The sequence below is a fragment of the Haliotis rubra genome, unplaced genomic scaffold, assembly GCF_003918875.1.
Source record: "Haliotis rubra isolate DU_JTF1 unplaced genomic scaffold, ASM391887v1 Scf170, whole genome shotgun sequence".
NCBI lineage: Eukaryota > Metazoa > Mollusca > Gastropoda > Lepetellida > Haliotidae > Haliotis > Haliotis rubra.
In genome coordinates this window covers 812009-838734 of record NW_025765670.1, presented here as the reverse complement: position 1 = coordinate 838734, position 26726 = coordinate 812009, and the positions used below count along the sequence as shown (strand labels likewise).

General features: G+C 40.1%; 2 protein-coding genes across 3 annotated transcripts in view; both read right to left on the bottom strand.

The window, feature by feature from the left end:
- Positions 1 to 1839: 1839 nt before the first annotated feature.
- Positions 1840 to 9577, bottom strand: LOC124272527. 2 transcript variants are annotated; one of them, XM_046707738.1, is made up of 3 exons: positions 9380 to 9577; positions 5008 to 5074; positions 1840 to 3345 (listed from the first exon to the last, which is right to left on the bottom strand). In XM_046707738.1, the coding sequence occupies exons 1-3, from the start codon at positions 9389 to 9391 to the stop codon at positions 2969 to 2971; spliced, it is 456 nt and encodes a 151-aa protein (XP_046563694.1). In that variant the 5' UTR covers positions 9392 to 9577; the 3' UTR covers positions 1840 to 2968. The 2 variants fall into 2 exon arrangements, with proteins under 2 accessions (XP_046563694.1, XP_046563693.1); XM_046707737.1 differs by lacking the exon at positions 9380 to 9577 and adding an exon at positions 8798 to 8885.
- A 694-nt stretch (positions 9578 to 10271) lies between these two features.
- Positions 10272 to 26726, bottom strand: part of LOC124272525 (ataxin-7-like protein 1) — a 33416-nt gene continuing 16961 nt past the window's right edge. Inside the window, exons 4-9 of the mRNA XM_046707734.1 lie at positions 16369 to 16998; positions 15056 to 15138; positions 13919 to 14226; positions 13180 to 13342; positions 12077 to 12200; positions 10272 to 10494 (exon numbers count right to left, since the gene is read on the bottom strand). Coding sequence (XP_046563690.1) covers positions 10376 to 10494; positions 12077 to 12200; positions 13180 to 13342; positions 13919 to 14226; positions 15056 to 15138; positions 16369 to 16998 — 1427 coding nt within the window. The 3' untranslated portion in view covers positions 10272 to 10375. The remainder of the gene's footprint in view (positions 10495 to 12076; positions 12201 to 13179; positions 13343 to 13918; positions 14227 to 15055; positions 15139 to 16368; positions 16999 to 26726) is intronic.

Genomic DNA, 26726 nt, shown 5'->3' with positions numbered 1-26726 from the left:
CGGAGTTTGCATCAGCTTCGTCTGTTGCCTCTGTGGCACTAGGCATTGTGGGTATTACCTGCCGCACACCTGCGACATTTGATCGGGTATAAAGGCCTCAAAGAATGATGGCACTTCTTGAAAGGTCACAGCTCAAATACCATGTCAACAGGTAATAGAAAATAATATCATTATGACATAATGACAAATATTTCATGTGATCACTAGACAACAAACACTGATCACATGATCTACAGGTTGGTCATGTGACCACTAGCACACATATTATCCAATGGAACTGCAGATTTTTGTCACATGACTGGACCAGTAATCAACAGTGAGCATGACAACCACCTGTACAAATCTCTTTGTATCAAAGCATTTGTCTGTTGTGTAAGTTTGGATATCATGTCAGACTGAAAGACTAAATACCTCTGACAAGTCACAAGAAACTTCTTAGAAATGATTAACACTTTGGTGGAGTTTAAAACCTTTTCCATAATACTGTGTTCTTAATTAATACCAGGTGTGGCTTCAAAAAGATATTTGATAAATTTGTGGATGGACATTCTTTCAGCAAAAGGTGATGTAACAAAGTGACAGCTTGGTTTGTATAGGATCAGTGGGATCTGGACACAATAGAGTGTGGTTCTCCTTCAGCAGGGAGACTATTATTTGACATCCAACACATTCATACTGCCCAGGAGGACTGATAGTATTTATTTGGGACTGATGAACCTTCTTTGGATTATCAGCAGATTGTCAGGATTGTCCTTGAGCTGAATAAAGAGTTTTGATCAAGTTTTCTGGACAGTCATATGATCGTTCCTGAACAGCTCGACCTGTGACAGCCTCTCTAGCACTGAATCTTTCTAACCAGACTCCATGAAACAGACAGCAGTGGTTGTATCTTGGAGAAGACTTTTCCTTGACTGAATGCTCTTTTGATACGCTGATATCATGAGAATTTTCAAGAGTTATTCTGCACCATAACTGAAGGAATTACGCTGAGCTGCAATTCAGATACTGGATCCACCAGGATAGCTGAGCACATGCTGCAACCTCTACTCAACCATCACAAGGATTCCACCTCTTGCTGTGAATGTCTATCACCACAATCTTTGCCTTCTGCTCAACACTTGCAAGGATATCCACCTCTTGCTGTGAATGTCTATCGCCACAATCTTTGCCTTCTGCTCATAAATACATTTCCACAAAATCTCTTCCATCACTACATGCCTCACTAACTGTTCACTTGCTTTGCCTTCAGCTTGCCATCCATGTTACGAGACTTCCCAGCAGTGACATTTGCCGTCTGCTCAGTATCCACTTTCAGATCTCTCAGCACTTAGGAGTAAACATCTGCTTAACACAATCATCACAAAGGTCCTTTATTGTGGACGAGAACACGCCTCAGGGTCCCCACCCCCAGACCCTGATATGCAGGCTCCCATCCCTTACAGCACCAATATCACAGATGTCACACGTCCACATTCACACACCATTCACACCATCAGGAGTCCAGCTCGGTTTGTTAAAATTCGTAAACACTATCCATGGCCATCGTGTCCTATAGAAATGAATGGTCATTGATTCAGCACAGAACATGGTTCTAGAATGAGATTGAAGTTTACTTATCCTAGGTAATCTCACTATAATTTGGAAAGAGTTTAGATATTGTTTGTTGGTATTCTTAATAGTTCCCATATACAAAAATCCCATTTAACATAAAACAGCAGTCAAATGACTGATCAAGAAATTTGATATGAGATAATCATGTCCATTAAGGAAATGAAATATCTGACAAGACAATTTCTAGATTTGAAATATAACAATTAATAACTCAGTAGGGTTAAAAAATAATAATAAGTGTATGCTTTTATGATATGCAAACAACCATGACGTGAGATATGTTTTGAAGGCTGACAGTAGTACCTACTGCTAATTCTAAAACAACATGCCCTTCAAACTGTACAAATCAGAATTAATTTTCGTTCAGTATTGAGACACTTATAGTGAGTGAGCTGGCTTAACGACTCTTTGAACATTATTTCAGCCATACAACAGTGTGTAAGCTTGTGGGTAGGAATGATGATTGCCTTACGAATCTAAATATAATCTGGGAGGCCGAGCACAGCAAAGGGACACCACTCTGCACAGCAAGTTGTTTGCCTTTTGATGACTGGGTCAGCTGTGCCAACCTCTCCAATATCAGTAGACTAGAGACTGAAGTACTTCAATAAGATACTAAGTACCTTCGAAACAACCTGTCCTACAATGCCTTCTGTGATAAGAATCAGGAAAAGCATTGAAATAATGACAAATAATTTTGTTTCTGACATTTATAAAGAGAGTATTAGCTATTGATTTTGAAGTATTGGCAGTAAAAATGCCACAGACCAGGGTAAGTGATTTGTTTCAAGGCTTTGAACAGTGTTTGTGATATCACAGTATATCAGCTAGGTGCTGAAACATAGCAGGTCACTGACCTTGTTCACTTTGGTAGAACCATTAACCAAGGGTTAATAACATACAGTCAAATCTGGATTCAAACCTATGTCAGCAGATCCTGCCATCACTAAGGGATACAACTCAGTAAACTGCTGTTGACTACCACTGCCCCAAATTCAGAAAAAAATCTTATCTATGTGAGTAAATGTGTCAGGTATAATCTATCACGTCCTGATTAAACGTAATATACACAGATTTATCTCCCTTGTCAATTATCTCCCTTTTACTATTAACCATCAGTACAACATCATTGGAGCACAAGCTTTAAATTCTTAGTAACTGAAAAATGTCAAAAACTAAAAATATTCTCCCCACACTGCCTGATCAAGTTACTGCATCTTAATCTCTTCAGAATAGTGTAAATGTGTCTAAGTCTTTGGTAAGAAATGCATACGACATCTCCGAACAGTAATTCACACTAGAATTCTCCCGGCGAGTATTGACTACAATTGCAAGCTGAACTCCTAACTTGTCAGTGCTATGAGATCACATTCGATGGGGAATTTGATATTTGCTGTAAGTGCAGTTCCTGCTGTTTGGCCGTCCCGTCCTCCGCGCTGGTTGTCACAAGCAATGTGTGTTGGGGTCCCTGTTGGCCCGCCAGAGCTGGGTTCATAATCGGGATGGTCACTGACATGGGTTGCATGGTGATCTTGCCAGTCATGCCCTTCATGTTGAGCATGCCGGGTTTGACTTGAAGCTGGGCCAGCTGTGCAGTTGTGAGAGCTTGACTTGTGCACAGCTGTGTTCCTAGCTGGCCTGGGTTGGCTTGTAGCAAGCCGGGAGACAGATTCATGAGTTTATTATGACCCTGCTTTAGGCTGGCTGTGTGTCGCTGACTAGTCCCGGACTTGTCTGAAATGAAAGGATGTGATGGTAAGGTTTGTTATATAAAGTGGTTACAAATGGTTTTACACCGCTTTTAGCAAATTCCAGGAATATCAGAGCAGGGGACACCAGAAAAGGGCTTCACACATTGTACCCATGAGGGGAATTCAATCGGGGTCTAAATTAGACCTGGGTCCGATTATAGTGAGTGAGTGAGTTTAGTTTTACGCCGCCCTCAGCAATATTCCAGCTATATGGCGGCGGTCTGTAAATAATCGAGTCTGGACCAGACAATCCAATGATCAACAGCATGAGCATCGATCTGCGCAATTGGGGGATCCGATTAGACTCTAATCCGATGCTACTCAATTTCATAAGCAAGTGGGTCAGTTCTTAGTATTAGTAGAGTGTGCTCAGCAAAATGTAGCATCTGCTAAGTAAACTGTAACCATCTCGGCATGTATTTGTGTGGACTGGTCTCATACCCCCATCGTCCGGCACCAAGATATAAATTTTTGCACATTGACAGCGTACCTCCATCAGCTATACTACTAAGGATCAAGCTTTTACTTTGCAACAGAGGTAAAGTCAACAAATCAAAGTTTGACACAATGGTGAGTGTACTTGTACTGATGTTATTACACATACTGAAAACTGAGTGAGTGAGTATGGTTTTGTGCCGCTTTTAGCAATATTCCAACAATATCACGGGGGGACACTAGAAATGGGCTTCACACATTGTACCCATGAGGGGAATTCAATCGGGTCTAAATTAGACCTGGGTCGATTATAGTGAGTGAGTGAGTTTAGTTTTCATCATGCGCCCTATATTCCAGCTATATGGCGGTCTGTAAATAATCGAGTCTGGACCAGACAATCCAATGATCAACAGCATGAGCATCGATCTGCGCAATTGGGGGATCCGATTAGACTCTAATCCGATGCTACTCAATTTCATAAGCAAGTGGGTCAGTTCTTAGTATTAGTAGAGTGTGCTCAGCAAAATGTAGCATCTGCTAAGTAAACTGTAACCATCTCGGCATGTATTTGTGTGGACTGGTCTCATACCCCCATCGTCCGGCACCAAGATATAAATTTTTGCACATTGACAGCGTACCTCCATCAGCTATACTACTAAGGATCAAGCTTTTACTTTGCAACAGAGGTAAAGTCAACAAATCAAAGTTTGACACAATGGTGAGTGTACTTGTACTGATGTTATTACACATACTGAAAACTGAGTGAGTGAGTATGGTTTTGTGCCGCTTTTAGCAATATTCCAACAATATCACGGGGGACACTAGAAATGGGCTTCACACATTGTACCCATTACTGAAAACTGGCCTAAACAAGTGTTACAGCTTAAATGTTACTACGTAGTCATATTTCACACATGCAAGTGAGTGAGTTTAGTTTTACTCAGCAATATTCCAGCTATATGGCGGCGGTCTGTAAATAATCGAATCTGGACCAGACCATCCACATGATCAACAACATGAGCATCGATCTGTGCAACTGGGAACCGATGACATGTGTCAACCAAGTCAGCGAGCCTGACCACCCGATCCCGTTAGTCGCCTCTTATGACAAACATAGGTTACTGAAGATCAATATTCTAACCCGGACCTTCACGGGTCCACACATACAAGACTGCAAAGACAAATACAAACAACATGACAGTCCACTTACCTGAAGTTGAGCTGACAATGCCGTTTGGAAGAGGTGAGGCAAGTGACACGTGGGGGCTGAGAGCATCCTGAAACAGAGAGGATTGTCAGGTGAACGACAGTCTCAAATCTCAGTGTTTAAAAGACAGTGATATATCACACTAGACCCTGGAAGTTTTGTTGACTTTTCACAGAAAATGATTTGTTTGTTTGTTTCTTGAATAACACCCCGCTCAGCAATATTCCAGCTATATGACGGTGGTCTGTACATAATCAAGTCTGGACCAGACAATCCAGTGATGGACATCATGAGCATCAATCTACGCAATAGGGATACAGTGACGTAAGTAAACCAAGTCAGGGAGTCTGACCACCTGATCCCGTTAGTTGCCTCTTACGTCAAGCATGCGTTACTGAAGGTCATGGGTCATGGGTTGCTGAAGACTGCTTCAAACACAGATCTTCACAGGTCACAGAATATGAACATTCCAAAAAATATTTGTTATTTAAAATTTAATAATGATTCATGTTGGCAGTAAGATTACCATGGATACTGCATTGTTCCATTAATTATGTATTAAACGTGATTAATTTGATCAATATTATCTGTAAAACCTCAAGTTAACTGTTTTTCCTCCACATTCTGTGAACCATGTGTCTCAGTTGTCAAGGTATCACAGCATCCTAGTGTGACTATCGCGTGAGATCATGCAGAGAAGGAGTGTTTCAGAAAATCACTAATAGCTTTTGTATTTCACAGCGTTAATAACACAAACGGATTCAGACAGTTGGTTGTCATGGTTATTGAGTATTGATGCTGTCAATTTAAACATTTGAAACCTTTGGCAAACAACGTCAGTACCAAATGAAATTCCCCGACATAAGATACCCAACAACACCTGCATATTAAAAAAATAAATGCCTGTCTGTAATGCATAATGAAAATGTACTGCTTGTCTTCTACAGAGTTAAATCCTACTCCACAATCAATAACAGAATACCTGTACAACAGTAAATGTCATATTACTGAATTATAAATATATTCTTATCAGATATACTTAGCTATTCAAGCTGTTCAATTCATGATATTAAAAAGATATTAATGAAAACAGGTTAAAAATATTACCAGTATTTTCATCTGCTGATTTTTTGTAGGTTTTTCTGAGTAAGAAACAAGATCCTAATTTGTTGTTGCCTATCTGAAGTTTGAATTTTTTAATTTAGGAATTTTTGTTTTACTTGACACTACTGAGTGAGTGAGTGAGTTAATATTTAACGTAACATCGGCAATATTTCAGCCATATCGTGACGAACTTGACACTACTGAACTCCCTTATACTGACATGTCATATTTCCATAGATAGATCTTTTCGTAAGCCATAACATGATAAATATTGTCCAATGACAACTGTAATTTTTTGCAATCCATGAAGTGATATAACATTTGTCAACAGATACAGATTGATTTTCGCAATCCATGGAATGATTAACATTGTCCAAACATATCTGCAATTTTTTTAAATCCATGAAATGACAACATTTGTCAAAAGATACAGATCGTTTTTCGTAAACCATTTTATGATTAACATTTGTAAGTAAACAGACACTCTCCAACACCAAGCCTTGTTTCATCTGAAGCCTTTTTTGTAATACCCCCTGCTGAGATTCGTGATGGTCTTTACTCTCATTCCTATTGATTAGTTGGTTCACACATCCACGCTGACTTGTTCTAAAACTATCATACAAACAATAGCAAACAAATCCACAAATAGAAATGCAGATCAACGAGAACCTTTCGCAAGAAGATAAACAATGACACAGCTATTTTCATTTATCAGGTTTCTGAAAATAATATCCAGTACCAACAAAGGGACATGAAAATGTTGAGTAGATGTTTAAAAGCTGGTCTGTCAGCAGCAAATGAACATACATTGTTTTTCAAAAAAGTAAAATTTCAAAATGTGAAGATTTCTGACAAGAACCAAACAAAACACTACATTTGTGTGGGTCTGAATATTACGTAACTACACCTAGCTGTCTAATAAATCAGGGTTCTTGTGGTATTGTCAGTCCTTGGGGTGTACTGATGGGGTGTACTGATGTTCGGGGGTGTACTGATGTTCGGGGGTGTACTGATGTTCGGGGATCTTCTCGAGGCAAGAGTGTCCACTAGTCTATATGAAAGTCTAGTATACATCCTTGTCATTCCATGCCGACATTTCTGTACTAAAACAGACACGATTTAGAGAGGACTAATGCACATATTGATTGTCCAACTAGAGAATGTTTTTCAACATCAACATTGGCTTCTCAAAACCTGTCTGCTACCATGGCAACAGCCATTGCAGGTAAATATTTGCACCTACATAATTCCAACAATTTAGCAATGACCAGATTTTCGAAGTACCATATATTACAGCATATAAAGCAAAACCACACATAAGGCTACTTCCTTTAACAAACCTTCAAAATCAATTCTAATTTATATATTCTATCTATAACGTGCAGTTGAGCGAAACACATCATCAAAGCAAAGATGATCCCTAATTTTGTAAGATAAACATGTTAGTGTCCCAATATTTTTTCATAAGATGTCGGCCGCGTATTACAGCAGCATACAGTGCCATATTGTGTGCTGACTCCATGCAACACTAAATTGGTGACAGCAAAAAACATCTGTTCATTTAAGTATTGAAGCATGTTATAGATGAAGACAGCCTACTTATTGTAATTTAATCGACAATTATCCATGTTTCAGTTAATTACGGTCTGTTTTGATAAATATTAGCGTGTTTATTCAACAGTCTTTGATACATGTGGTTTAATAATGAATGAAAAAATATGGGGAATTTATTTCAGGTTCACCAGTTGGATATCACATGTTAGGTGACATGGGAAACGGATCAGTGACGTCTCAAGTTATGAAAATGTAACTTCATTATTGGTTACAGTTTGCTACTAGTATATTTCAACAAAACAATAGAAATAGATACATTTCTGTGGAAATGCAGTGATGATGTAAATGAAATATATAATATATGTAAAGTTAACTGTTATGCCAAAATGTATTGGAAAGTTTGAGATGATCCCAATCCTCCTTAGATAGCGGAGACTATTTTGTGATCGTATCAGCTGGCTGGGCAATCTTAATCAAGTCGAGCCTCAGTTAAACTCCATTAGCTCCAGAATATATATTGTATGAACTAGAAATTCACATACTATGGAAGCTGATTTACCAAAATAGTTTTTGGAATAGTTATTACTGAAATAAAATGTAAAGTTTTACTGTCAAACAACATCAGTGGCTATTGGACACCGATTGACAACACAAGTTGGAAAAGAATGTCAGAAATTCTACCCTGTGTATTCAAGGGACACCCATTCAAACAAGTCTAGTTCAAGTAACTTGTCTTATTTGATGTAATATACAATATTCGCTGATTTGTCATTCACTGTATTAGTGCATTTTATATATTTTGAGGGCAAACTTCATTCTATTCAGCGGCGGATACAGCTTTTTGAGAAAGGGGGGCGCACAGTATTGAGAAAAGGGGTGCACACTTCATTTTCACCCGAGTTTCAATGGTCATTTAATAAACTTTAAGGACAAAAGGGGGAAAGAGCACCCCTGCACCCCACACTGGATCCACCTGTGCTATTAAGTCAAACGATTAAATGTGTACCGCAATGACTGCGCTGCAGAGATATTTTTAGAATGAGACAATGCATGAATGATACCTGCCCCGTGGTGCTACCTGCCCCTATGGGTATAATAGTTATATCAGTTAACTAAAGGAGAACTCCGGACTTACTGTTCTGAACATGGGACTGGGAGCTGTGGTGCTATAGAAGAATGACCAATCCCCCAATGCCCCTCTGGATATATCAGTTATATCAGTTAACTAAAGGAGAACTCTGGACTTACTATATCAGTTATATCAGTTAACTGAACATGGGACTGGTTCTGAACTGTGACTGCTATGGTGCTATAGAATGACCAATCCCCAATGCCCCTCTGGATATATCAGTTATATCAGTTAACTAAAGGAGAACTCTGGACTTACTGTTCTGAACATGGGACTGGGAGCTGTGGTGCTATAGAAGAATGACCAATCCCCCAATGCCCCTCTGGATATATCAGTTATATCAGTTAACTAAAGGAGAACTCTGGACTTACTGTTCTGAACATGGGACTGGGAGCTGTGGTGCTATAGAAGAATGACCAATCCCCCAATGCCCCTCTGGATATATCAGTTATATCAGTTAACTAAAGGAGAACTCTGGACTTACTGTTCTGAACATGGGACTGGGAGCTGTGGTGCTATAGAAGAATGACCAATCCCCCAATGCCCCTCTGGATATATCAGTTAACTAAAGGAGAACTCCGGACTTACTGTTCTGAACATGGGACTGGGAGCTGTGGTGCTATAGAAGAATGACCAATCCCCCAATGCCCCTCTGGATATATCAGTTATATCAGTTAACTAAAGGAGAACTCCGGACTTACTGTTCTGAACATGGGACTGGGAGCTGTGGTGCTATAGAAGAATGACCAATCCCCCAATGCCCCTCTGGATATATCAGTTATATCAGTTAACTAAAGGAGAACTCCGGACTTACTGTTCTGAACATGGGACTGGGAGCTGTGGAAGGACTAGCCTGCGAGGTGGCCATGTTGGAGTTGCTGAGTGTCGTAAGGTTGACCGGCGCTAACACTGCACCCTGCAACCCATCAACCGGAACAGCAATCTGGGACATTATAACACTGTTATTGTGTAAACTCTTTATCGTATCCAGGTTATTTGTAAGTTTGGCACCACTGGTGGTCTTAGCATTGCCACTGATTGTCCGACTCCGGCGAACAGTGTTTTTATCGTCCGTTGGTACAACCTGTTGATGAGTGGTCAGATCAGCTAGCTGGGCACTTGTAATATACTGGCCGTTGAGAGAATCAATTCCAGTTAATACTAGATTAAAATCTTTGATATTGATATTATTCTTGGGCACTTGGTTCTGTTTATTTGTCAATGTTGCATTGAAATGGCCGATAGTGGCACCACCGAGGTTTGGAATGGCAATGGCTGTTATTGGGTTTGTGTGAGTGTTGAGGGCTGCCATGGTGCCGATGACGTTGGATATAGCTGGTGTTGGATTGACGGAGGCCGTCACTGACGACAGACCACCGCTCCCACCCTGACTACCACTGCTACGTTTCCGTTTGGCAGGGTTCATGTTTACTGCAGATCCTGATGAGGACCCAGGACTCCGAGAGCCTGCAGAGTCCCGAGGAGATTTAGAAGTCCGATTGCTACTTGATGATGATGAAACAGCTGATGAAGAGGAGGAGGACTTTGATTTTGGTTTTGAAGCACTTTTGTTGGCAGAGTTTATCACTCCGATGAAGTTGTGAGAACCTGCACTGACATCGTCCATGTTGAATTCATACGGATCTTTGGAATTTGTGACCAGAAGGGGTTCCTTTGGCAAGTTGGACTCGACACACAGTTTTCTGAAAGAACAGAGAAAATGATCAACAGCAGAACCAAACACAACAAAACATATCTTTAAGTTTGTTGTTTAACGCTGCACTCTGCGATATTCCAACTATATGGAGGTTGTCTGTAAATATTTGAGTCTGGATTAAACAATCCAGTGATCAACAGCATGAGCATCAATCTACATGATGGGAATATGCTGACATGGTTGTCTGTAAATAAATGATTCGGTACCAGAAAAAAACAGTGATTAACATCATGCTCTTTGATCTACAAAACTGGGATGAGATGATATCCATCAACCCAGTCAGCAAACATGACCACCTGATTCCATTACCTTCCTCTTATGTCTCATCAAACAGTTTAAACATGAACTGACTGACTGACTGACTGAGTTTTGGTTTTACGCCGCTTTTAGCAATATTCCAGCAACATCACGGCGGGGGACACCAGAAATGGGCTTCACACAATGTACCCATGTGGGGATTCGAACCCGGTCTTCGGCGTGACAAGCCAACGCTTTAACCACTAGGCTACCCCACCGCCCCTTTAAACATGAAGGGGCGATGGGGTAGCCTAGTGGTGAAAGCGATCGATCATCACGCCCACATGGGTACAATGTGTGTCGTCTGGTGTCTTCCGCCATGATATTGCTGGAATATTGCTACAAGCAACGTAAAACCATACTCACTAACTGACTCTAAACATGTCTAATTGATCATAGTGTTTAATACTAATGTACTGAAGTTCCAGGACAAACTTATACAGGCAGGGTCAGGAAACAATACTTTCTCTCTTAGGGGTCTAAAGAACTGATAAAGTACTGATTATGATTTGACTTCATTTTAGGAGAGAGCGTTAATGAACAGCAATGTCTGCCTGATGCAGAAATATTCCAGTCATATCAAACAGCCAGCCAAGTTGAGGCCAGGCAAGTGAGTGAGTAATGTTTTACGTTGCTTTTAGCAATATTTCCGCAATATCATGACAGGGGACACCAGAAATCGGCTTCACACATTGTACCCATGTGGGAATCGAACCCAGGTCTTCAGCGTGACAAGCGAACACTTTGAAACCCGATGAATCAGTGGTTGATGTAAAGAATGATCTTCCATGCCATGGGGAGTATGATGACAATTTGGCTGCTTCTAACACAAGCAAGAGTCCTTGACACCGAATCTAAACCAAAAAAGTATTGTCATCACATATGACTGCCAAGTGTTCCTCATCCATGATTGATATAAAATACCATGGTAACCCATGGCCAATAGGGGAACTTTGGGCTGGTGTGTGGTCCTGTGTATAGAGCTGAGGTTACAAATCAGTTGAAGTTAAGCAACGCTTGTCAGGTCCTTGGAAGGCGACTGTGTTTGGCAGCTTGACACCAGTTTGACACCTGAGAGTTTTTAGTTTGTACAAAATTGCCTCTCTTCATCCAACAGTAAATTGATACTCGATAGGATAAGTCTGTGACTATTACCTTCAAAGGCAGCTTGGGTTATCTAGGGTAATAATGTCCACTATGCTGTATGCGCTTAGAGCATACCCGTGCAGCTTGGAGTTGAGTGCTATATAAGTTGATTTATTATTACTTACTTGTGGGGCGGAGGATGTAGGTGGCGCTCCAGAGCACTAAGGAAAGCTGCTCGTACATAGTCAGCACGGCGAGAAAATGCATGGCACCCACTTCCGTTAAACCGTGCGCGCCAAACCGGCACATCTGAAACAACAACATATCAAATAGGACTCTTTCATGATACAGATAAACTATTCATTAGTTTTTCAACAGCCTACAAAATAAAGACAAATTTAGTATTTTGAAGTTTCATCTGAAACAAAACTGAAAATGAGCATATCAGTTTTTGACATAGAGCAAACATGTCATTGAGACTTACAGCTGCTTTTTCCATTCTTGCAGCCATATTAGTGAGTGTTATGAGATGAAGGTTGTGGATATTTATTAATTTGCTAAACCCCTGAACATTGCTGCCAGACCGATGACTCTGTGAGAAGTGAATTTATTGCCTCTTCAAACTGTAATTCTGTCGTAATGGATGACACAAACTGATGACAGCTGTAGACACCTGCCACTTTAGTGAAACCCGCAATCATTGGTATGGTGCTAACAAACCGAGGAACATCAATATGAATCTGTGATGCAAATCCGTAATCATAGGATTCTTGCATAACTAAGGGAGGCAACACTGCACAGTGAAATGGAACACCTTCAACAACTGGGCCATCAGGCAGGTCAGCGATGGAAAAAAGATGGCTACAAGATCAATGAAACATGAAAGAACCCATCACATTCTGGTCAGAAAAAAATGGTTGGGTGGTTGGATGTTATTTAACGCCGCACTCGGCAATATTTCAGCTACATGGCGAGGTCTGTAAATAATCCAGTCTGGACCAGACAATCCACTGATCAACGGCATGAGCATCCATCTACGCAACTGGGATATGATGACATGTGTTAACCAAGTCAGCGTACCTGACCACCCGATCCCGTTAGTCGCCTCTTACGACAAGCATGGGTTCTAACACAGATCTTGTCACAAACACTGAGCAAGATATTTACCTTACAAGTGAGAGATCGAAGTACACTGTTTAGCAATGTCAGGAATCCAGCACCCACAATGTTTGTCGGACCTTAACGGGTTGAGACAAAATACATGAAAAAGCAAACAGCTATAGCTTACAGCAGCAGGTTGCGGGTGGTATGGCAGGTAAGTGGCATCCAATCGGTCCTGATCCTCATCTCCATCCTCCATCGACAGACGACCACCACTTGTATCCATAGCAACAGAAGTAGGCTCCTCCTTGATATGTGTCAGGGAAGGCGGGGCGACAGTTGAGGTAGGTCTACAGGAAACATGAAGTTACTTGTCACTTAACATACATTTCACAGGTGTAAGCAGAATGATCCAGCAGGTGAATGATATTTTTATGAAAAGCATCACTGTTATGTTGTGACTGCCATTAGTGCGAAAATCACTGATACAGGGCTAGGTAAAAACAGTGGTTGATAGTATGAGCAGATATCAGGGAGCCTTGACCAGTTAGCTAGTCAAACATTTTGGCCAAACATTTCGGTGGGCTTGACATACAACATTGTGTTATTACGAGTCCCAATCAGCAATATTACAGCTATATAGTGGCGGTCTGTAAATAATCAAGTCTGACTAGACAATCCAGTGATCAATGTCATGAGCATCGATCTACACAAATGGGATAAGATGGCATGTATTAACCAAGTTAATGCGACTGCCCTCCCGATATTCCCTTAGTCGCCTCTTACAACAAGCATAGGTTACTGAACACCAATACCAATCCAGATCGTTAGCTACACCAAGCATGGGCAACTCAGGAGGTTTCACATTAATCTGGCGGACTTCGGATATAAAACACAACAACAATGTAAGATGGTTAACATTTTACCTTTGAAATACTGAGTTGTGGGGCTTGGCATGAGACTTGTTTTTCTGAGTGGGAGACATGGAGGGTGGGTGTGGCACTTTGGAATGAGTGACACCATCTTTTGAGTGAGCATTAGAATCGGTATGACCAGATTTGGAGCTACCCCCTCCCCCCGGCCCTGCCCCGCCCCCAGAGGCTGCTGCTGCCTTAGCTGCCATCTCAGCTTTCTGTTTGAGGAGAAGTTCCTTGGCTGCCCGATGTTCTTTGAGCAGTTCATCGAACGTTTTGCTTCTTCCCTTCACGGCTCGTCGTAATGAAAGAGCATGAGTCTAAAGGAGACAAACATTTCTAATTAGCTGTCTTCAGTTTTCCAAAGAAAGTAACATTGTTGACAAGGTATTGATAAGCCAGGCACTCATGCAGATGTACAGATATATCAAACAACATATGATTGCAGGCATGTCATTTAGGCAGCAATGTGATATATTCTAAGCAAACAAGTACAATTTAAAACATGCAATTTGCAAACATATATATGAAATTTGAAACCCGAACGCTATATTTTCCAGTATTTATTAGTAGTATGAACACATGAAAATATTAACTTTTAAACTCTCTATACGTCACAAATATTGTTTGTTTCTTGTTTAATACTCCATTCAGCTATATGGCAGCAGTTTGTAAATAATCAAGTCTGGACAATCCAGTGATCAACATCATGAGCATCGATCTATATATCCAACTGGGATATGATGACATGTGTCAACCAAGTCAGCGAGTCTGAACCCCAGATTGTGTAAGTTGCCTTTTACGACAAACATGGGTTGGTGAAGACCAATTCTATTCCAATCTCCATGGGTTGGAAATATGACTGACTGACTGAGTTTGGTTTTACGCCGCTTTTAGCAATATTCCAGCAACATCAAGGCGGGGGCACACCAGAAATGGGCTTCACACATTGTACCCATGTGGGGATTCGAACCCGGGTCTTCGGCGTGACGAGCCAACGCTTTAACCATTAGGCTACCCCACCGCCCCGGTTGGAAATATGAGCATATAAGTTAAAAAACAACACCAAGCATGGGTTGCTGATTGCCAATTCTAACAAAGATCTTCACAGATGTGACAAACACCAAGGAAGTGTAGCGTGATATTTACCTTACAAGTGAGAGACCGAGTACACTGTTTCGCAATGTCAGGAATCCAGCACCCACAATGTTTGTCAGGGTCAAACTCACGATCTGGAAATTACAACAAAGTTGAAAATATTTCAAACTGAGTAGCCAAACCAGTTGGAAAAGCCTGATGGCGACTGAAACAATCGTTGGTTTTGAGGCAGAAACATAATCATGAGAAACAGACAGATAAGATGACACAGAGATGGGTTTCTAACATGAAAGTAGGTCCATTTTGAGGAGAACCCCCAGATTCAAATAACACAGAAGACCTCAAGGAACCTACTGATTAAAGCCACAATAACTCGGTGCGCCTAGTGGCTGCAAGAGTTGTATACTCCCCAGGGAGTTGAGATTGATAATGCGATGTGCCGTTGAGATTGACATCCAATGATCGAGGGAAAAAATACCAGCGCCTTGAGCATGCACTAGTGTGTGGATATGTGCGCTATATAAATATCCTATAATAAATAAATACTGCTGAAAAGTCAAAGTAACATTTTGGTTAAATGTAACTTAAACAATGTTGATGATTCCTTTAGAGTATTGTCAGACAGCTTGTTAAGAGCAAGTAAGAAAAACCTAATGAAAACTGAAATATTTCGCTGAAAAAACAGGGCTACATTATCATTATATGATATTTATATAGCGCACATATCAACGTAACTAGTACATGCTCAAGGCGCTGGTATTTCCCTTGATCACTGGTTGTCAATCTTAACGGCACATCGTATTATCAATCTCAACTCCCCAGGGGAGCATACAACTCTTGTAGCCACTAGGAGCACCGAGTTTTACGGCTTTCTCATCCATACAAGGTACCCATTCACAGCTGGGTGGACTTGGACACATAGTCACAGTACCTTGTCCAAGTTTACTGCACGTTGCTGTACCCGCAACTAGGTGTTTGCACATATACATGTGGCCACCATCTGGTCATATACCAATGGATTCGTGGGTTCTTTTAAGTGCACAGGGTTGTGTACTGCACACTAGGGTTGTGACAACACAGAAAGAGTCTGCACACAAAGTTAACTCCAAGGTTTTTACACCCGGTCACTGGTGGGCTCGATCCCGGCACCTCAAGCTCGCTGGATCACTAGCCTGGTGCTTTAGCCAGCTCGCCCACCGCGCCCTACATCCTTTCTTTTATTGGTTGACTTAAGCACTGTTTGTCATTACTGAATAAATAAACAGACTCTGACTGAAGGACAGGACACGCTTATCAAAATCACAACCCTATCCCACATATATGAAAGTTTTGTTTGACAGATTTACAAAACAACGATCCCTTACCTTTGCATGGAAGAAATTTCCTCTCCTTTGGAGATTTCTTGTTACTGGAGGGTGGAGTGACTATGGAAGGGGCCGGTGTAGGTGTCGGAGGTGGCACCGAGGGGGCGGCAGGCGTGACAGTCGTCATTGCAGGGGACGGTGTCACGGTGGTAGTAGCACTTGGAGTCATATTGCTGCTGCTGATGGAGCTCTTCGATGTTGTAGTGGTAGTAGTGACAACAGACACCACACTTGCATGAGTAGGTTGCGATACTGGGGGAGTGGGGGGTGTCGGGGCACCACTGGAGTTGGCCTTCACAGTTCCGTTGGTGAGCGCTGGTTTGGAACCAGACTCGGGGGCCACTGACAGAGTTCGTTTGGCCAGTTGTTCGGGTATTCGTTCCATTTTCACCACTGGCATTGTGTGAGATTTCTTCATTGAGCTGCTGCTGCTGCTCCCGGAGGAGGTGTTGCTCTTGGACAGAGACGCCATCTTAGGCACAAGGTTGGATTGTGGAGGCTGTTTCAGGCTGGCCTTGGTCAAAGGCTTGCGACCTTCCTTGACTGGTGTGTCACTGCCAGTCTTGGGGAAGTCGGCACCTATTGCAGCCTTGATCAATGCCTTACTGTCCTTCAACCCATGGCGATTCACTGCAATAGATGGATATGTTGTTATTACCCTTTAGATAAATGTTTGATTGGTTAACAGCCAACGCATATGAAACCATTCTCTACAGTTTCATTGGTAGTAGGAATCCATCTACCCTGTTCAATGGGCAGTATGTACGACCTTGACAGTTTGCAACCTTTGACATTAAATTCAACTATTATGACCAGAAAAAAGTTCTTTTTATCATTTTTTGTTTGAGAATATGCTATTTTTTATCAGTGAACTGGAAATAGACCTAAACATGTATCCTAAATGGTGGTATACTTTAGAATAACAAGTCCCTTACAACATAGTTTTTAATCCAACAAGAGTTATGTCCCTTCTAAAATAGATTGATAATATTCATCTGTGGCAACAATGATGGCAAAATGCTTTGCGATCTAAACTGTAGAAGAGTAAATGTTGTGTTTTCATATCAAGAATATCTGTATTATGCCTTTTATTAGAATCTGGCACCGAAAGTTCTAATGGGTAATAAATTTGTTACACAGCCTTTTGCCAGGTGGCATGGGAAAACGTGCAGCAAATATGGATTCAAACAGGCCCTTCCATCCAATGCTACCTGGCCAATAGCCGTACAAACTAAAAATATTAAGCTAAAAAGGACATGTTTATGTAAGTCACTGATTATAGGAGACGGAAACAAAATTATCACATATTTGCAGGAATGCTTTTTTTTGCTGTTGCTTTATGAACAGATCAAGAACGTGTATTACATTCCAGTTACAGCATCTGACAATTGACCTGACATTTGCCTCATCTGACAACTGACCTGATATTGGCTTCATCTGACAACTGACCTGACATTGGCCTCATCTGACAACTGACCTGACATTGGCCTCATCTGACAACTGACCTGACATTGGCCTCATCTGACAACTGACCTGATATTGGCCTCATCTGACAACTGACCTGACACTGCCTCATTTGACAACTGACCTGATATTGGCTTCATCTGACAACTGACCTGACATTGGCTTCATCTGACAACTGACCTGATATTGGCTTCATCTGACAACTGACCTGATATTGGCCTCATCTGACAACTGACCTGACATTGGCCTCATCTGACAACTGACCTGATATTGGCTTCATCTGACAACTGACTTGACATTTGCCTCATCTGACAACTGACCTGATATTAGCTTCATCTGACAACTGACCTGACATTGCCCTCATCTGACAACTGACCTGATATTGGCCTCATCTGACAACTGACCTGACATTGGCCTCATCTGACAACTGACCTGATATTGGCTTCAACTCACAACTGTCTTGACTAGCTTTTATCTGACAACTGACCTGATATTGGTTTCATCTGACAACTGACCTGACACTGGCTTCACATGACAACTGACCTGACACTGGCTTGTATTTATGATAACATCTTACACATACTTCAAGCATTCATCACACACTCTCATGTTCAATCATGCTCATTATTTTCATGCCCCAAATCATGTGTTGCCTTTATGTTGAAAAAATCAACTGTTCTTACAGTTGACCCATAGGTCAACACTAAATCATTGTAAAACTAAGTCACAAACAATGATATTGGCCCTTTCAAGGACCAAATCTTAGAAACTAAATACATCAAGACATTTTTTTGTTCTCCCCAAGTGAACATTTGAACCTTAACTTTTGGAACCTTAACACAGGAACACACCTCCTCATGCTTACAGGAAAACCTTACTGTACTTCTTGTAACACTCACCTGTCACTTACTGTCAAGTAATTCATGTACTTCCTGTATCTCCACTGATGACAATTGAATCTCACAAGACACCTTATAATACATTCTCAAAATCTGTCGCAACTTCAGAATTCATGAGCGAGTAAAAAGATGCTATTAAGATAATCTGAAAGAACACAGCTTGTTAATTACAACTGGCTAGGTTTCATTTTTCATGACACTTTATTCCTTATTCCTTCCATTTACCACCCCCACCTTCCATAAAACTCGGCAGAGTATCCTGTTGTGCCAGGCTTACAGCACAATTATTGATTTTTGTTAAGTACGTATCAGTGCGTGATTTGTACTACATGTGAAACCGATTTCTTTCCAGAGCACACTTAATCTCTGATGCTCCATGCACAGCCTCATGTAGGAACATTCCAGACCTCACAAACTAACACTAAACATTGGCATTCAGTGCTGTAGAATAATCCTGTAAGATGTAAACATTTTGGAACTATAAGTTTTGTTGTTTTGTTTGTTGTTTAAAATTGAGGTGAGCAATATTCCAGGCATATGATACTGGCCTATAAATAGTAGTCTGGACCACACAATCCAGTGATTGACTTCAAGAGCGTTGATCTTCACATTTCATTTGCTTGTTTGGTTTGTTTATTGTTTAATGCCGTGCTCAGCAATAGTCCAGCTATATGGCAGTGGTCTGTAAATAATCGAGTCTGGACCAGACAATCCAGTGATCAACAGAATGAGCATTGATCTGCTCAATAGGGAATCGATGACGTGTCAACCAAATCAGCGAGCCTGACCACTCGATCCTGTTTGTCGCCTCTTACGTCAAGCATGTGTTACTGAAGGTCAATATTCTAATTGAGATACGATGACATACATCAACCAATTCAGCTAGCCTGTACAGTACACAACCCTGTGCACTTAAAAGAACCCACGAATCCGTTGGTAGATGACCAGATGGTGGCCACATGAATACGTACAAACACCTAGTTGCAGGTACAGCAATGTGCAGTAAAACGTGGACAAAGTGCTGTGACTATGTGTCCCAGTCAACCCAGCTGTGAATGGGTACCTCGTAAGGATGGAAAAGCCACATTCACTCGGTGCGCCTAGTAGTAGAGTTGAGATTGAAAAAAAATATGATGTGCCGTTGTGATGGATATCCAATGATCGAGTATGAACATGAAACACATGGACTGTCTCCATCACATTAAACACTCCCTTCCAAAAAGCTGCTCCTGACTAATATGAAATATGAGTGCTGATGTGAACCGGAAAACTAAAACCATAAACTACACATGTACTGTTTTCATCACATTAACCATCCCATTCCAAAATGCTTTGCCTGACCAATATTTAGACCAGTCTTTATTGGCACCTGTACTGCAACTTAACTCCTGGACTATACATTTACAGGCACGTACAGCAAGTGTGGATGCCATTTAATCACTCGATTAACAATATTCCAGCAATCACTATGATCATGTATGTTGTAGTGGTGTTCCAATGATCGAAAAAATAAAAAAATCGATCGAAAGAAGGATTAAAATGATTATCGATTGTAAAAAATATTTTTGATTTCTCGGAATTTTGTTGTTTTTGTATAACACCCTTGAATTAAGTATACTAACCATTTAATTTGATGAATATTCACGAACAAACATGTGCTCAACAGCATAAAGATATGCACATTGTAAAATTTTAACCACTTTTATTGTCTTTATTTCAGTGTCTTTCTTGCATGTGTGCATATCATTGCATGACAGTATTAGTTATAAAAACACATTAATTAGAAAAAACCTGGGTGAAAAACCTTAAAATTGGTGATTACATTAAACATGTATATATTTTGATTATAATCGATAATCGTTCACCACAAGTCATCCGATATTCGATAGTGGATTTGGTTTCCGATTCCCAACACTAGTCTTTTGTCCAGTTTCCACCAATTCTCTAGCAGTCAAACAATCAAGTGATTGAAAGCTAGAGCATCAGTTGTGACAAGATGACCTCCAATTCCCCAAGTCACAAAAACCACCCGGTCCATAAATTGTGTTCTTACGACAAGCACAGGCTATTGGGGATCTATAATCTTACCGCATTTCCACAGGTCACCAATGTCATCTGTAAGTAATCAAATCTGAACCAGACAATGAGTGGCCTTAGACAACAATCAGGGTCATCTGGACAGTACAATAACAATTCTGTCAAGTCATCAATTCTGAGACCTCTATCCTCTTACAAAGAACCATCACAACCAATAGACTCTTACAAAAACCCTTAGGAGGCGACTAACAGGATCGGGTGGTCAGGCTCGCTGATTTGGTTGACACGTCATTGTATCCCAATTGCATAGATTGATACTCATGCTGTTGATCACTGGATTGTCTGGTCCAGGCTCGATTATTTACAGACCGCGATCATTTAACTGGAATATTGCTGAGTGCAGCATTAAACAACATACCAATCTTATGTGTGGAGACACACGTTATGGATCTGTATGTGTGTTGTTTGTTGAGCTGGATCAGTACTAGAATGTTTTTGGTCTTCTACAACCCATGCTGGTCATAGTCACGGATGAGCAGGATCTGGTAGTCGGATTTCTTAGCTTGTTTACAATGAGTCATCGTATCAGGGTCGGAAATAACTTGCTAGTGTACTCCGGTACAGTGGCACATGTAAAATCACTTGCCCTGATAATTTTTCCAGTATACCAGCCGTTTTTTGTTGATTTTTTAAATAAACATAATTAATATTGGAAAGTCAACTGGACACCGGTACAGTGTGATATACAAATTTGCTTGCCCGACAGAAAAAAACACTGGACTCGGGCGTCGGGCAATGGGTTATTTCCACCCCTGATATGCTGATGATGTCAATGATGTCATTGTCAGTTCAGACTCAATTATTTACAGACTGCGGACAGACAACAAATAAACAAATAGACTCAACTACTTTCAAGGCCTTGTTTGTCTATTACCATTATCATTAGCGCATTAACCTACAAACCAACAATCATGGTAATTTTCTGACAAACAAGAAAAATTCAGGATATTTAAACTCTTTCAATTATTCATAGTTTTACCAGGTCGGCAGATGGCTTCAGTTATATGTGTGAGCATGTTACGCTCATCGGACATGTTCACCAGACTGTGGCAACAGAAAGAGACAATGTGCACAATGTTGTTATTTCAAAAAGGTAATTCCTAGGTGGACCTGTCATGTTTTGCAGTGACTTGGGCTTGTTGACAATAAACAATGTTTGTGAAACTATATCCATTACAAATTTTTAATTCCTAAATTTGTCAAGTACAATATTCATTTTCATTGATGAATAATGCATATTATCTTTTCTGTAAAGTTCATTTCATTATATGTTTTGTTTGCAGTGAGTGAGTGAATTAGTTAGTTGGGTCTTATGCCGCTTTTAGCAATATTCCAGCAATATCACCAGAAATGGGCTTCACACATTGTACTCATGTGGGGAATCGAACCTGGGTCTTCAGCATGACGAGTGAACGCTTTAACCACTGGGTGACCCCATTGACCTGTTTTGTTTGTAGACAAGTGAGTTGGTCTTCCGTTTCTTTGAACAGTATTCCAGTTACATCACGGCATGTCATCATCATATGGGTTTGTTTCGTTTGTTTGTTGTTTAACGCTGAACTCAGTAAATAATCGAGTCTGACGGCAGTCTGTAAATAATCGCATGGGTTGTGAAAGCAGTGTGCTTGAAATAGCACATGGCCCGCTAGCCCGTGGCTAGTAAAAATCCAGTTGGGCCAGTAAATCTCCACAGTCACTGGCCCGACTGGCTAGTGATTTTTCATTAGGGTTGGGTATCGTCAAAATTTTCTTATTGCGATATATTGTGATATGTGTTGGCGTATTGCAATATGTATTGCACTATACTGTGAAAGTGTAACACATGGTTGAAGGTAATAAAATTATTGTTTCCTTTCTTTTGAAACAATGACACTGGCCACTGTCAGGACTCAGGAGTGATTGTACAAGAGATCAATTGAAAATGTTTCCAAATTGAAGACTTTGCTCTAAAGTTTTGAACTCGAGAAAAAGCGACTACAGTGGCGTCCGCTATTTTGGGTTGTTTATCAATACAACGAGTGCCGGTACCAATCTATCTTTTATAATGAAATGAAATTACATGACCAATAAACGTTCTCAAAAATATTAATGTATAATAATATAAAGGCAATGCAAATGTTATTAGTATTTATGACTACATCACGAAAATTACCGATCATGGTCACGAAAATTGCCGATCGTATCAGGTGAACTGGTTTATGAAAAGTGTACTGCAATATATCGTATTGTGAAGTTCGAATTGCAATATACCGGTTAACCGGTATTATCGCCCACCCCTATTTTTCATGGGTCATTTTTAAATATATCACGCTCTCAGACTTGTTCAGTTTAATGCACTATTAAATCATGCAAGATTATGGCCTGATAAATGATGGTATTTAAACTTTTGTAATGCTTTGCTTAGTTTCTACATTGAAATTTTGGGCTAGTGAATAATTTTGTGGGCTAGTAACTTTCAGGCATAGCTAGCCTGACTGTCAAGCAATATTTGGAAACTATTTCGCACACTGTGTGAAAGACCAACATTCTAACACTGATCCTAACAGGTATTGGGTCTTTGTTCGAGTCTGTTGGTTGTGATGGTTCTTTTAGTGAGTGAGTGTGTTTAGTTTTATGACGCACTCAGCAATATTCCAGTTAAATGGCGTCAGTCTGTATATAATTGCGTCTGGACCAGACAATCCAGTGATCAGCATGAGCATCAATCTAAACAACTGGGATACAATGACATGTGTCAACCCAGTCAGAGAGCCTGACCCAATATCCTGTTAGTCGCCTCTTCCAACAAGCATGGTTGATTGAAGACCAATGCTAACCTGGATCAGGGCTTTGAAACCTTGATCATCATCCACAGGAACACAACCCTGAGCAACAAATTTCAGCAACTTAGATGACTGTACCCCTTCGCACCTATCAAGATTTGAAACATCTGGTGTTACAGTGCCGATAGCATGATTCATTTCATAATGGCACTCTGCAAGTCCTGCTGTCTGAAGGGGAGGGGACTGAGCCTCCGACCTTTACCTCTCCTGGCTGATGCTCTGTCCACCAGACAGTATTTTTTGCATGTAGGATTACACATTTTTATCACAGACTGATCACAAGACCAAATAACTGTGATCATGTGTTTTTATTTACAATGATGCAGTCTTAGAAACATCTACTTTAAAAAACGTCTTTGAACATGTAAAATATGGTGAAGATGAACTTCAAAGACCTTCTGAAGATATTTTCTTTTCTTAATCTATCATATTCAAATTCTGTCCATATTTGCATGTATTTTACACAATACTACACAAGTCATTGTAAGTTGTCCGGCAAGGTTCGCTCCCAATGGGAAAAGTAAAGTATTTAGAAAGAGGAAACAAATTGTATAACATTTTAGAAGTGACTTTCTGAGGCCAATTAAGAGTAACCCAACATGACATTTCCCTGTCAAAGAACCTCCAACAATTGCATGAACAGTTTGACTGATGAATCTCGTACGAAATACAGCTCACATCATCACAATCACTATCATTTTTCAGCTTTGGAAAATTCACATGATCACTAGGTTTGCGTTTGAGCAGTTCTGAACTGCAGAACATCGAAAATAAGGAAAATATCCGCATGGAGAAATGAAGGCAACTTACAGTGTGGAAATCATCCTTGCACAACCTATCACACAATAATACAAATACCAGTTTAGCCAGCTGTGCACATTTCTGTTCCATTTGACTGAACACTATTTAAAACATTCGGAGGAAACAGGTCCTTGAATTTTAACCCCAAAATTTAAAACTCACTGACGCAAGAATGGACGCTTCAAATACGGACAAGGTATAATGGTTGACATAAATTTGTTTTGACAAATTAGATTCCATCGCATCAACAAATCTTCCAGAGCAGCTTATGTCACGATATGAAACGTTACGCTGAATTATGTATTCTGAAATTAACATAGCTACATGACCAGAAAAAACAAACATCTGTATTTCATTTGTACTTCTGAATATTCATGAACACAAGCATCATAAGAATCCCTGGTTGACAAATAACAACCAAACACAAGGCCATTCGAGTACAGAGTTGGTACTACATATTTGGGCTGTTACGAATCCACCGTGTCATGAATAGGATATACATCACAAATAGTTGGGTAGTAAATGTGAATATTATCTAACAAATGCAAGTCGGCAGTTGTGTTATTCAATAAATTCAGCGAAACAATAACAAAATAAATTATTTGATTTGTTTTACCTTGCTGACCGTGCTAATTTACCATGACAATGTCCAGTTACCATATCACAGTCAAAATAGGTGGTTTGTTGTTTAACACCACACCAGGGGTGGAAATAACCCATTGCCCGACGCCCCAGTCCAGTGTTTTTTTCTGTCGGGCAAGCAAATTTCTATATCATGCTGTACCGGCGTCCAGTTGACTTTCCAATGTTAATTATGTCGTTTATTTAAAAAATCAGCAAGAAAATCGGCCGGTATAGTGGAAAAATTATCAGGGCAAGTGATTTTACACATGCCACTGTACCGGAGTACACAAGCAATTCTAAAGTTATTTCCACCCCTGCACACCCAGCAATATTTCAGCTATATGGCGACGGTCTGTAAATAATCAAGTCTGGACCAGACAATGCAGTGATCAACATCACAAGCATCGATCTACACAACAGGGATACGATGATATGTGTCAACCAAGGCCTTACCATCCAATCCCATTAGTTGCCTTTTACAAGAAGCATGGGTTACTGAAGACCAGTTCTAACCTGGATATTCTCAGGCACATTACTGTCGAATTAAATATAACAATGTTGACAACATCCTGACTGGCATAGATAAAATCCATTTACCATATTCCATTTCGATAAATAACATTCAAGTTAAATATTTTACACTCCTTAAAAAATTCATACATATTTTAGTCATGTACTGAATTGAATTTATGAAGGGATAGGGTTCGGTTTACCGAATACACCAGTGAATCAGAACAGCCCGACTAGATATACACACAGATGGATATGAACATGTCTTTTCCGTGTTTCTTGCATGCTTTGTATTGAGTAATTGAGTGAGTGAATTTAGTTTCACACCGCTTTCAGTAATATTCCGAAACGTCATGTTATTCACAATAAAGAAGTTGACATCCATAAATCATGCTTTTCATATGCATTCCACTTCTAAATGCTCTTCAAGGTTTACATGGTGTGTTCTCAATAGATGTATCTATTGCATAAAGAAATTGTCTATTCATAAAAATATTTCATCTTCATCATAACAGCTTCTACAGTCTGTTTGCAGTGAAAACGTACCGTTGGATTTCTCTTTAAACAAAAATGTAAATCAGATAAAGAGAAATTAAGATTGCGAATCGTCATAATTTCACCTTTACCAACATTTAAATCTCAGAATTTTATTCAACTGAGGATAAAAGTTGTTTAACAAACGATCATAGATTCAAATCGCTATCTTTGGTTTGCATTACAAAGGGGTATGCACATTAAATGAAACACCAAGAACAAGTATGGTTGGTTTAAGTTAACGCTCATCACGTACCGCACGTGCATTTGTTTCACTGTTCCATCTACTGCCCTTACCCCCTTGTAATACAAACCAATGATAGCGATTTGAATCTATGATCGTTTGTTAAACAACTTTTATCCTAAGTTGAATAAAATTCTGAGATTTAAATGTTCAATTGGCAAGGTAAAATTATGAGGATTTGCAATCTTAATTTCACTTTATCTGATTTACATTTTTTTTTAAAGTGAAATTCATCAGTACGTTTTCACTGCAAACAGACTATACCAGCCACTTCAAGACGTTAAACTCTGCATGTTAGCATTTCATTGGACATGTTTAGTGCACTTGTCCACACAAACAAGAATCATATCATGAAAACCTATT

Excerpts from the sequence above, each read along its gene's own strand:
- LOC124272527 (XM_046707738.1), bottom strand. Across the intron at positions 3,346-5,007 it reads CATTGTCAGCTCAACTTCAG|ACAAGTCCGGGACTAGTCAG; the intron begins GTAAGTGGACTG and ends CTTTCATTTCAG.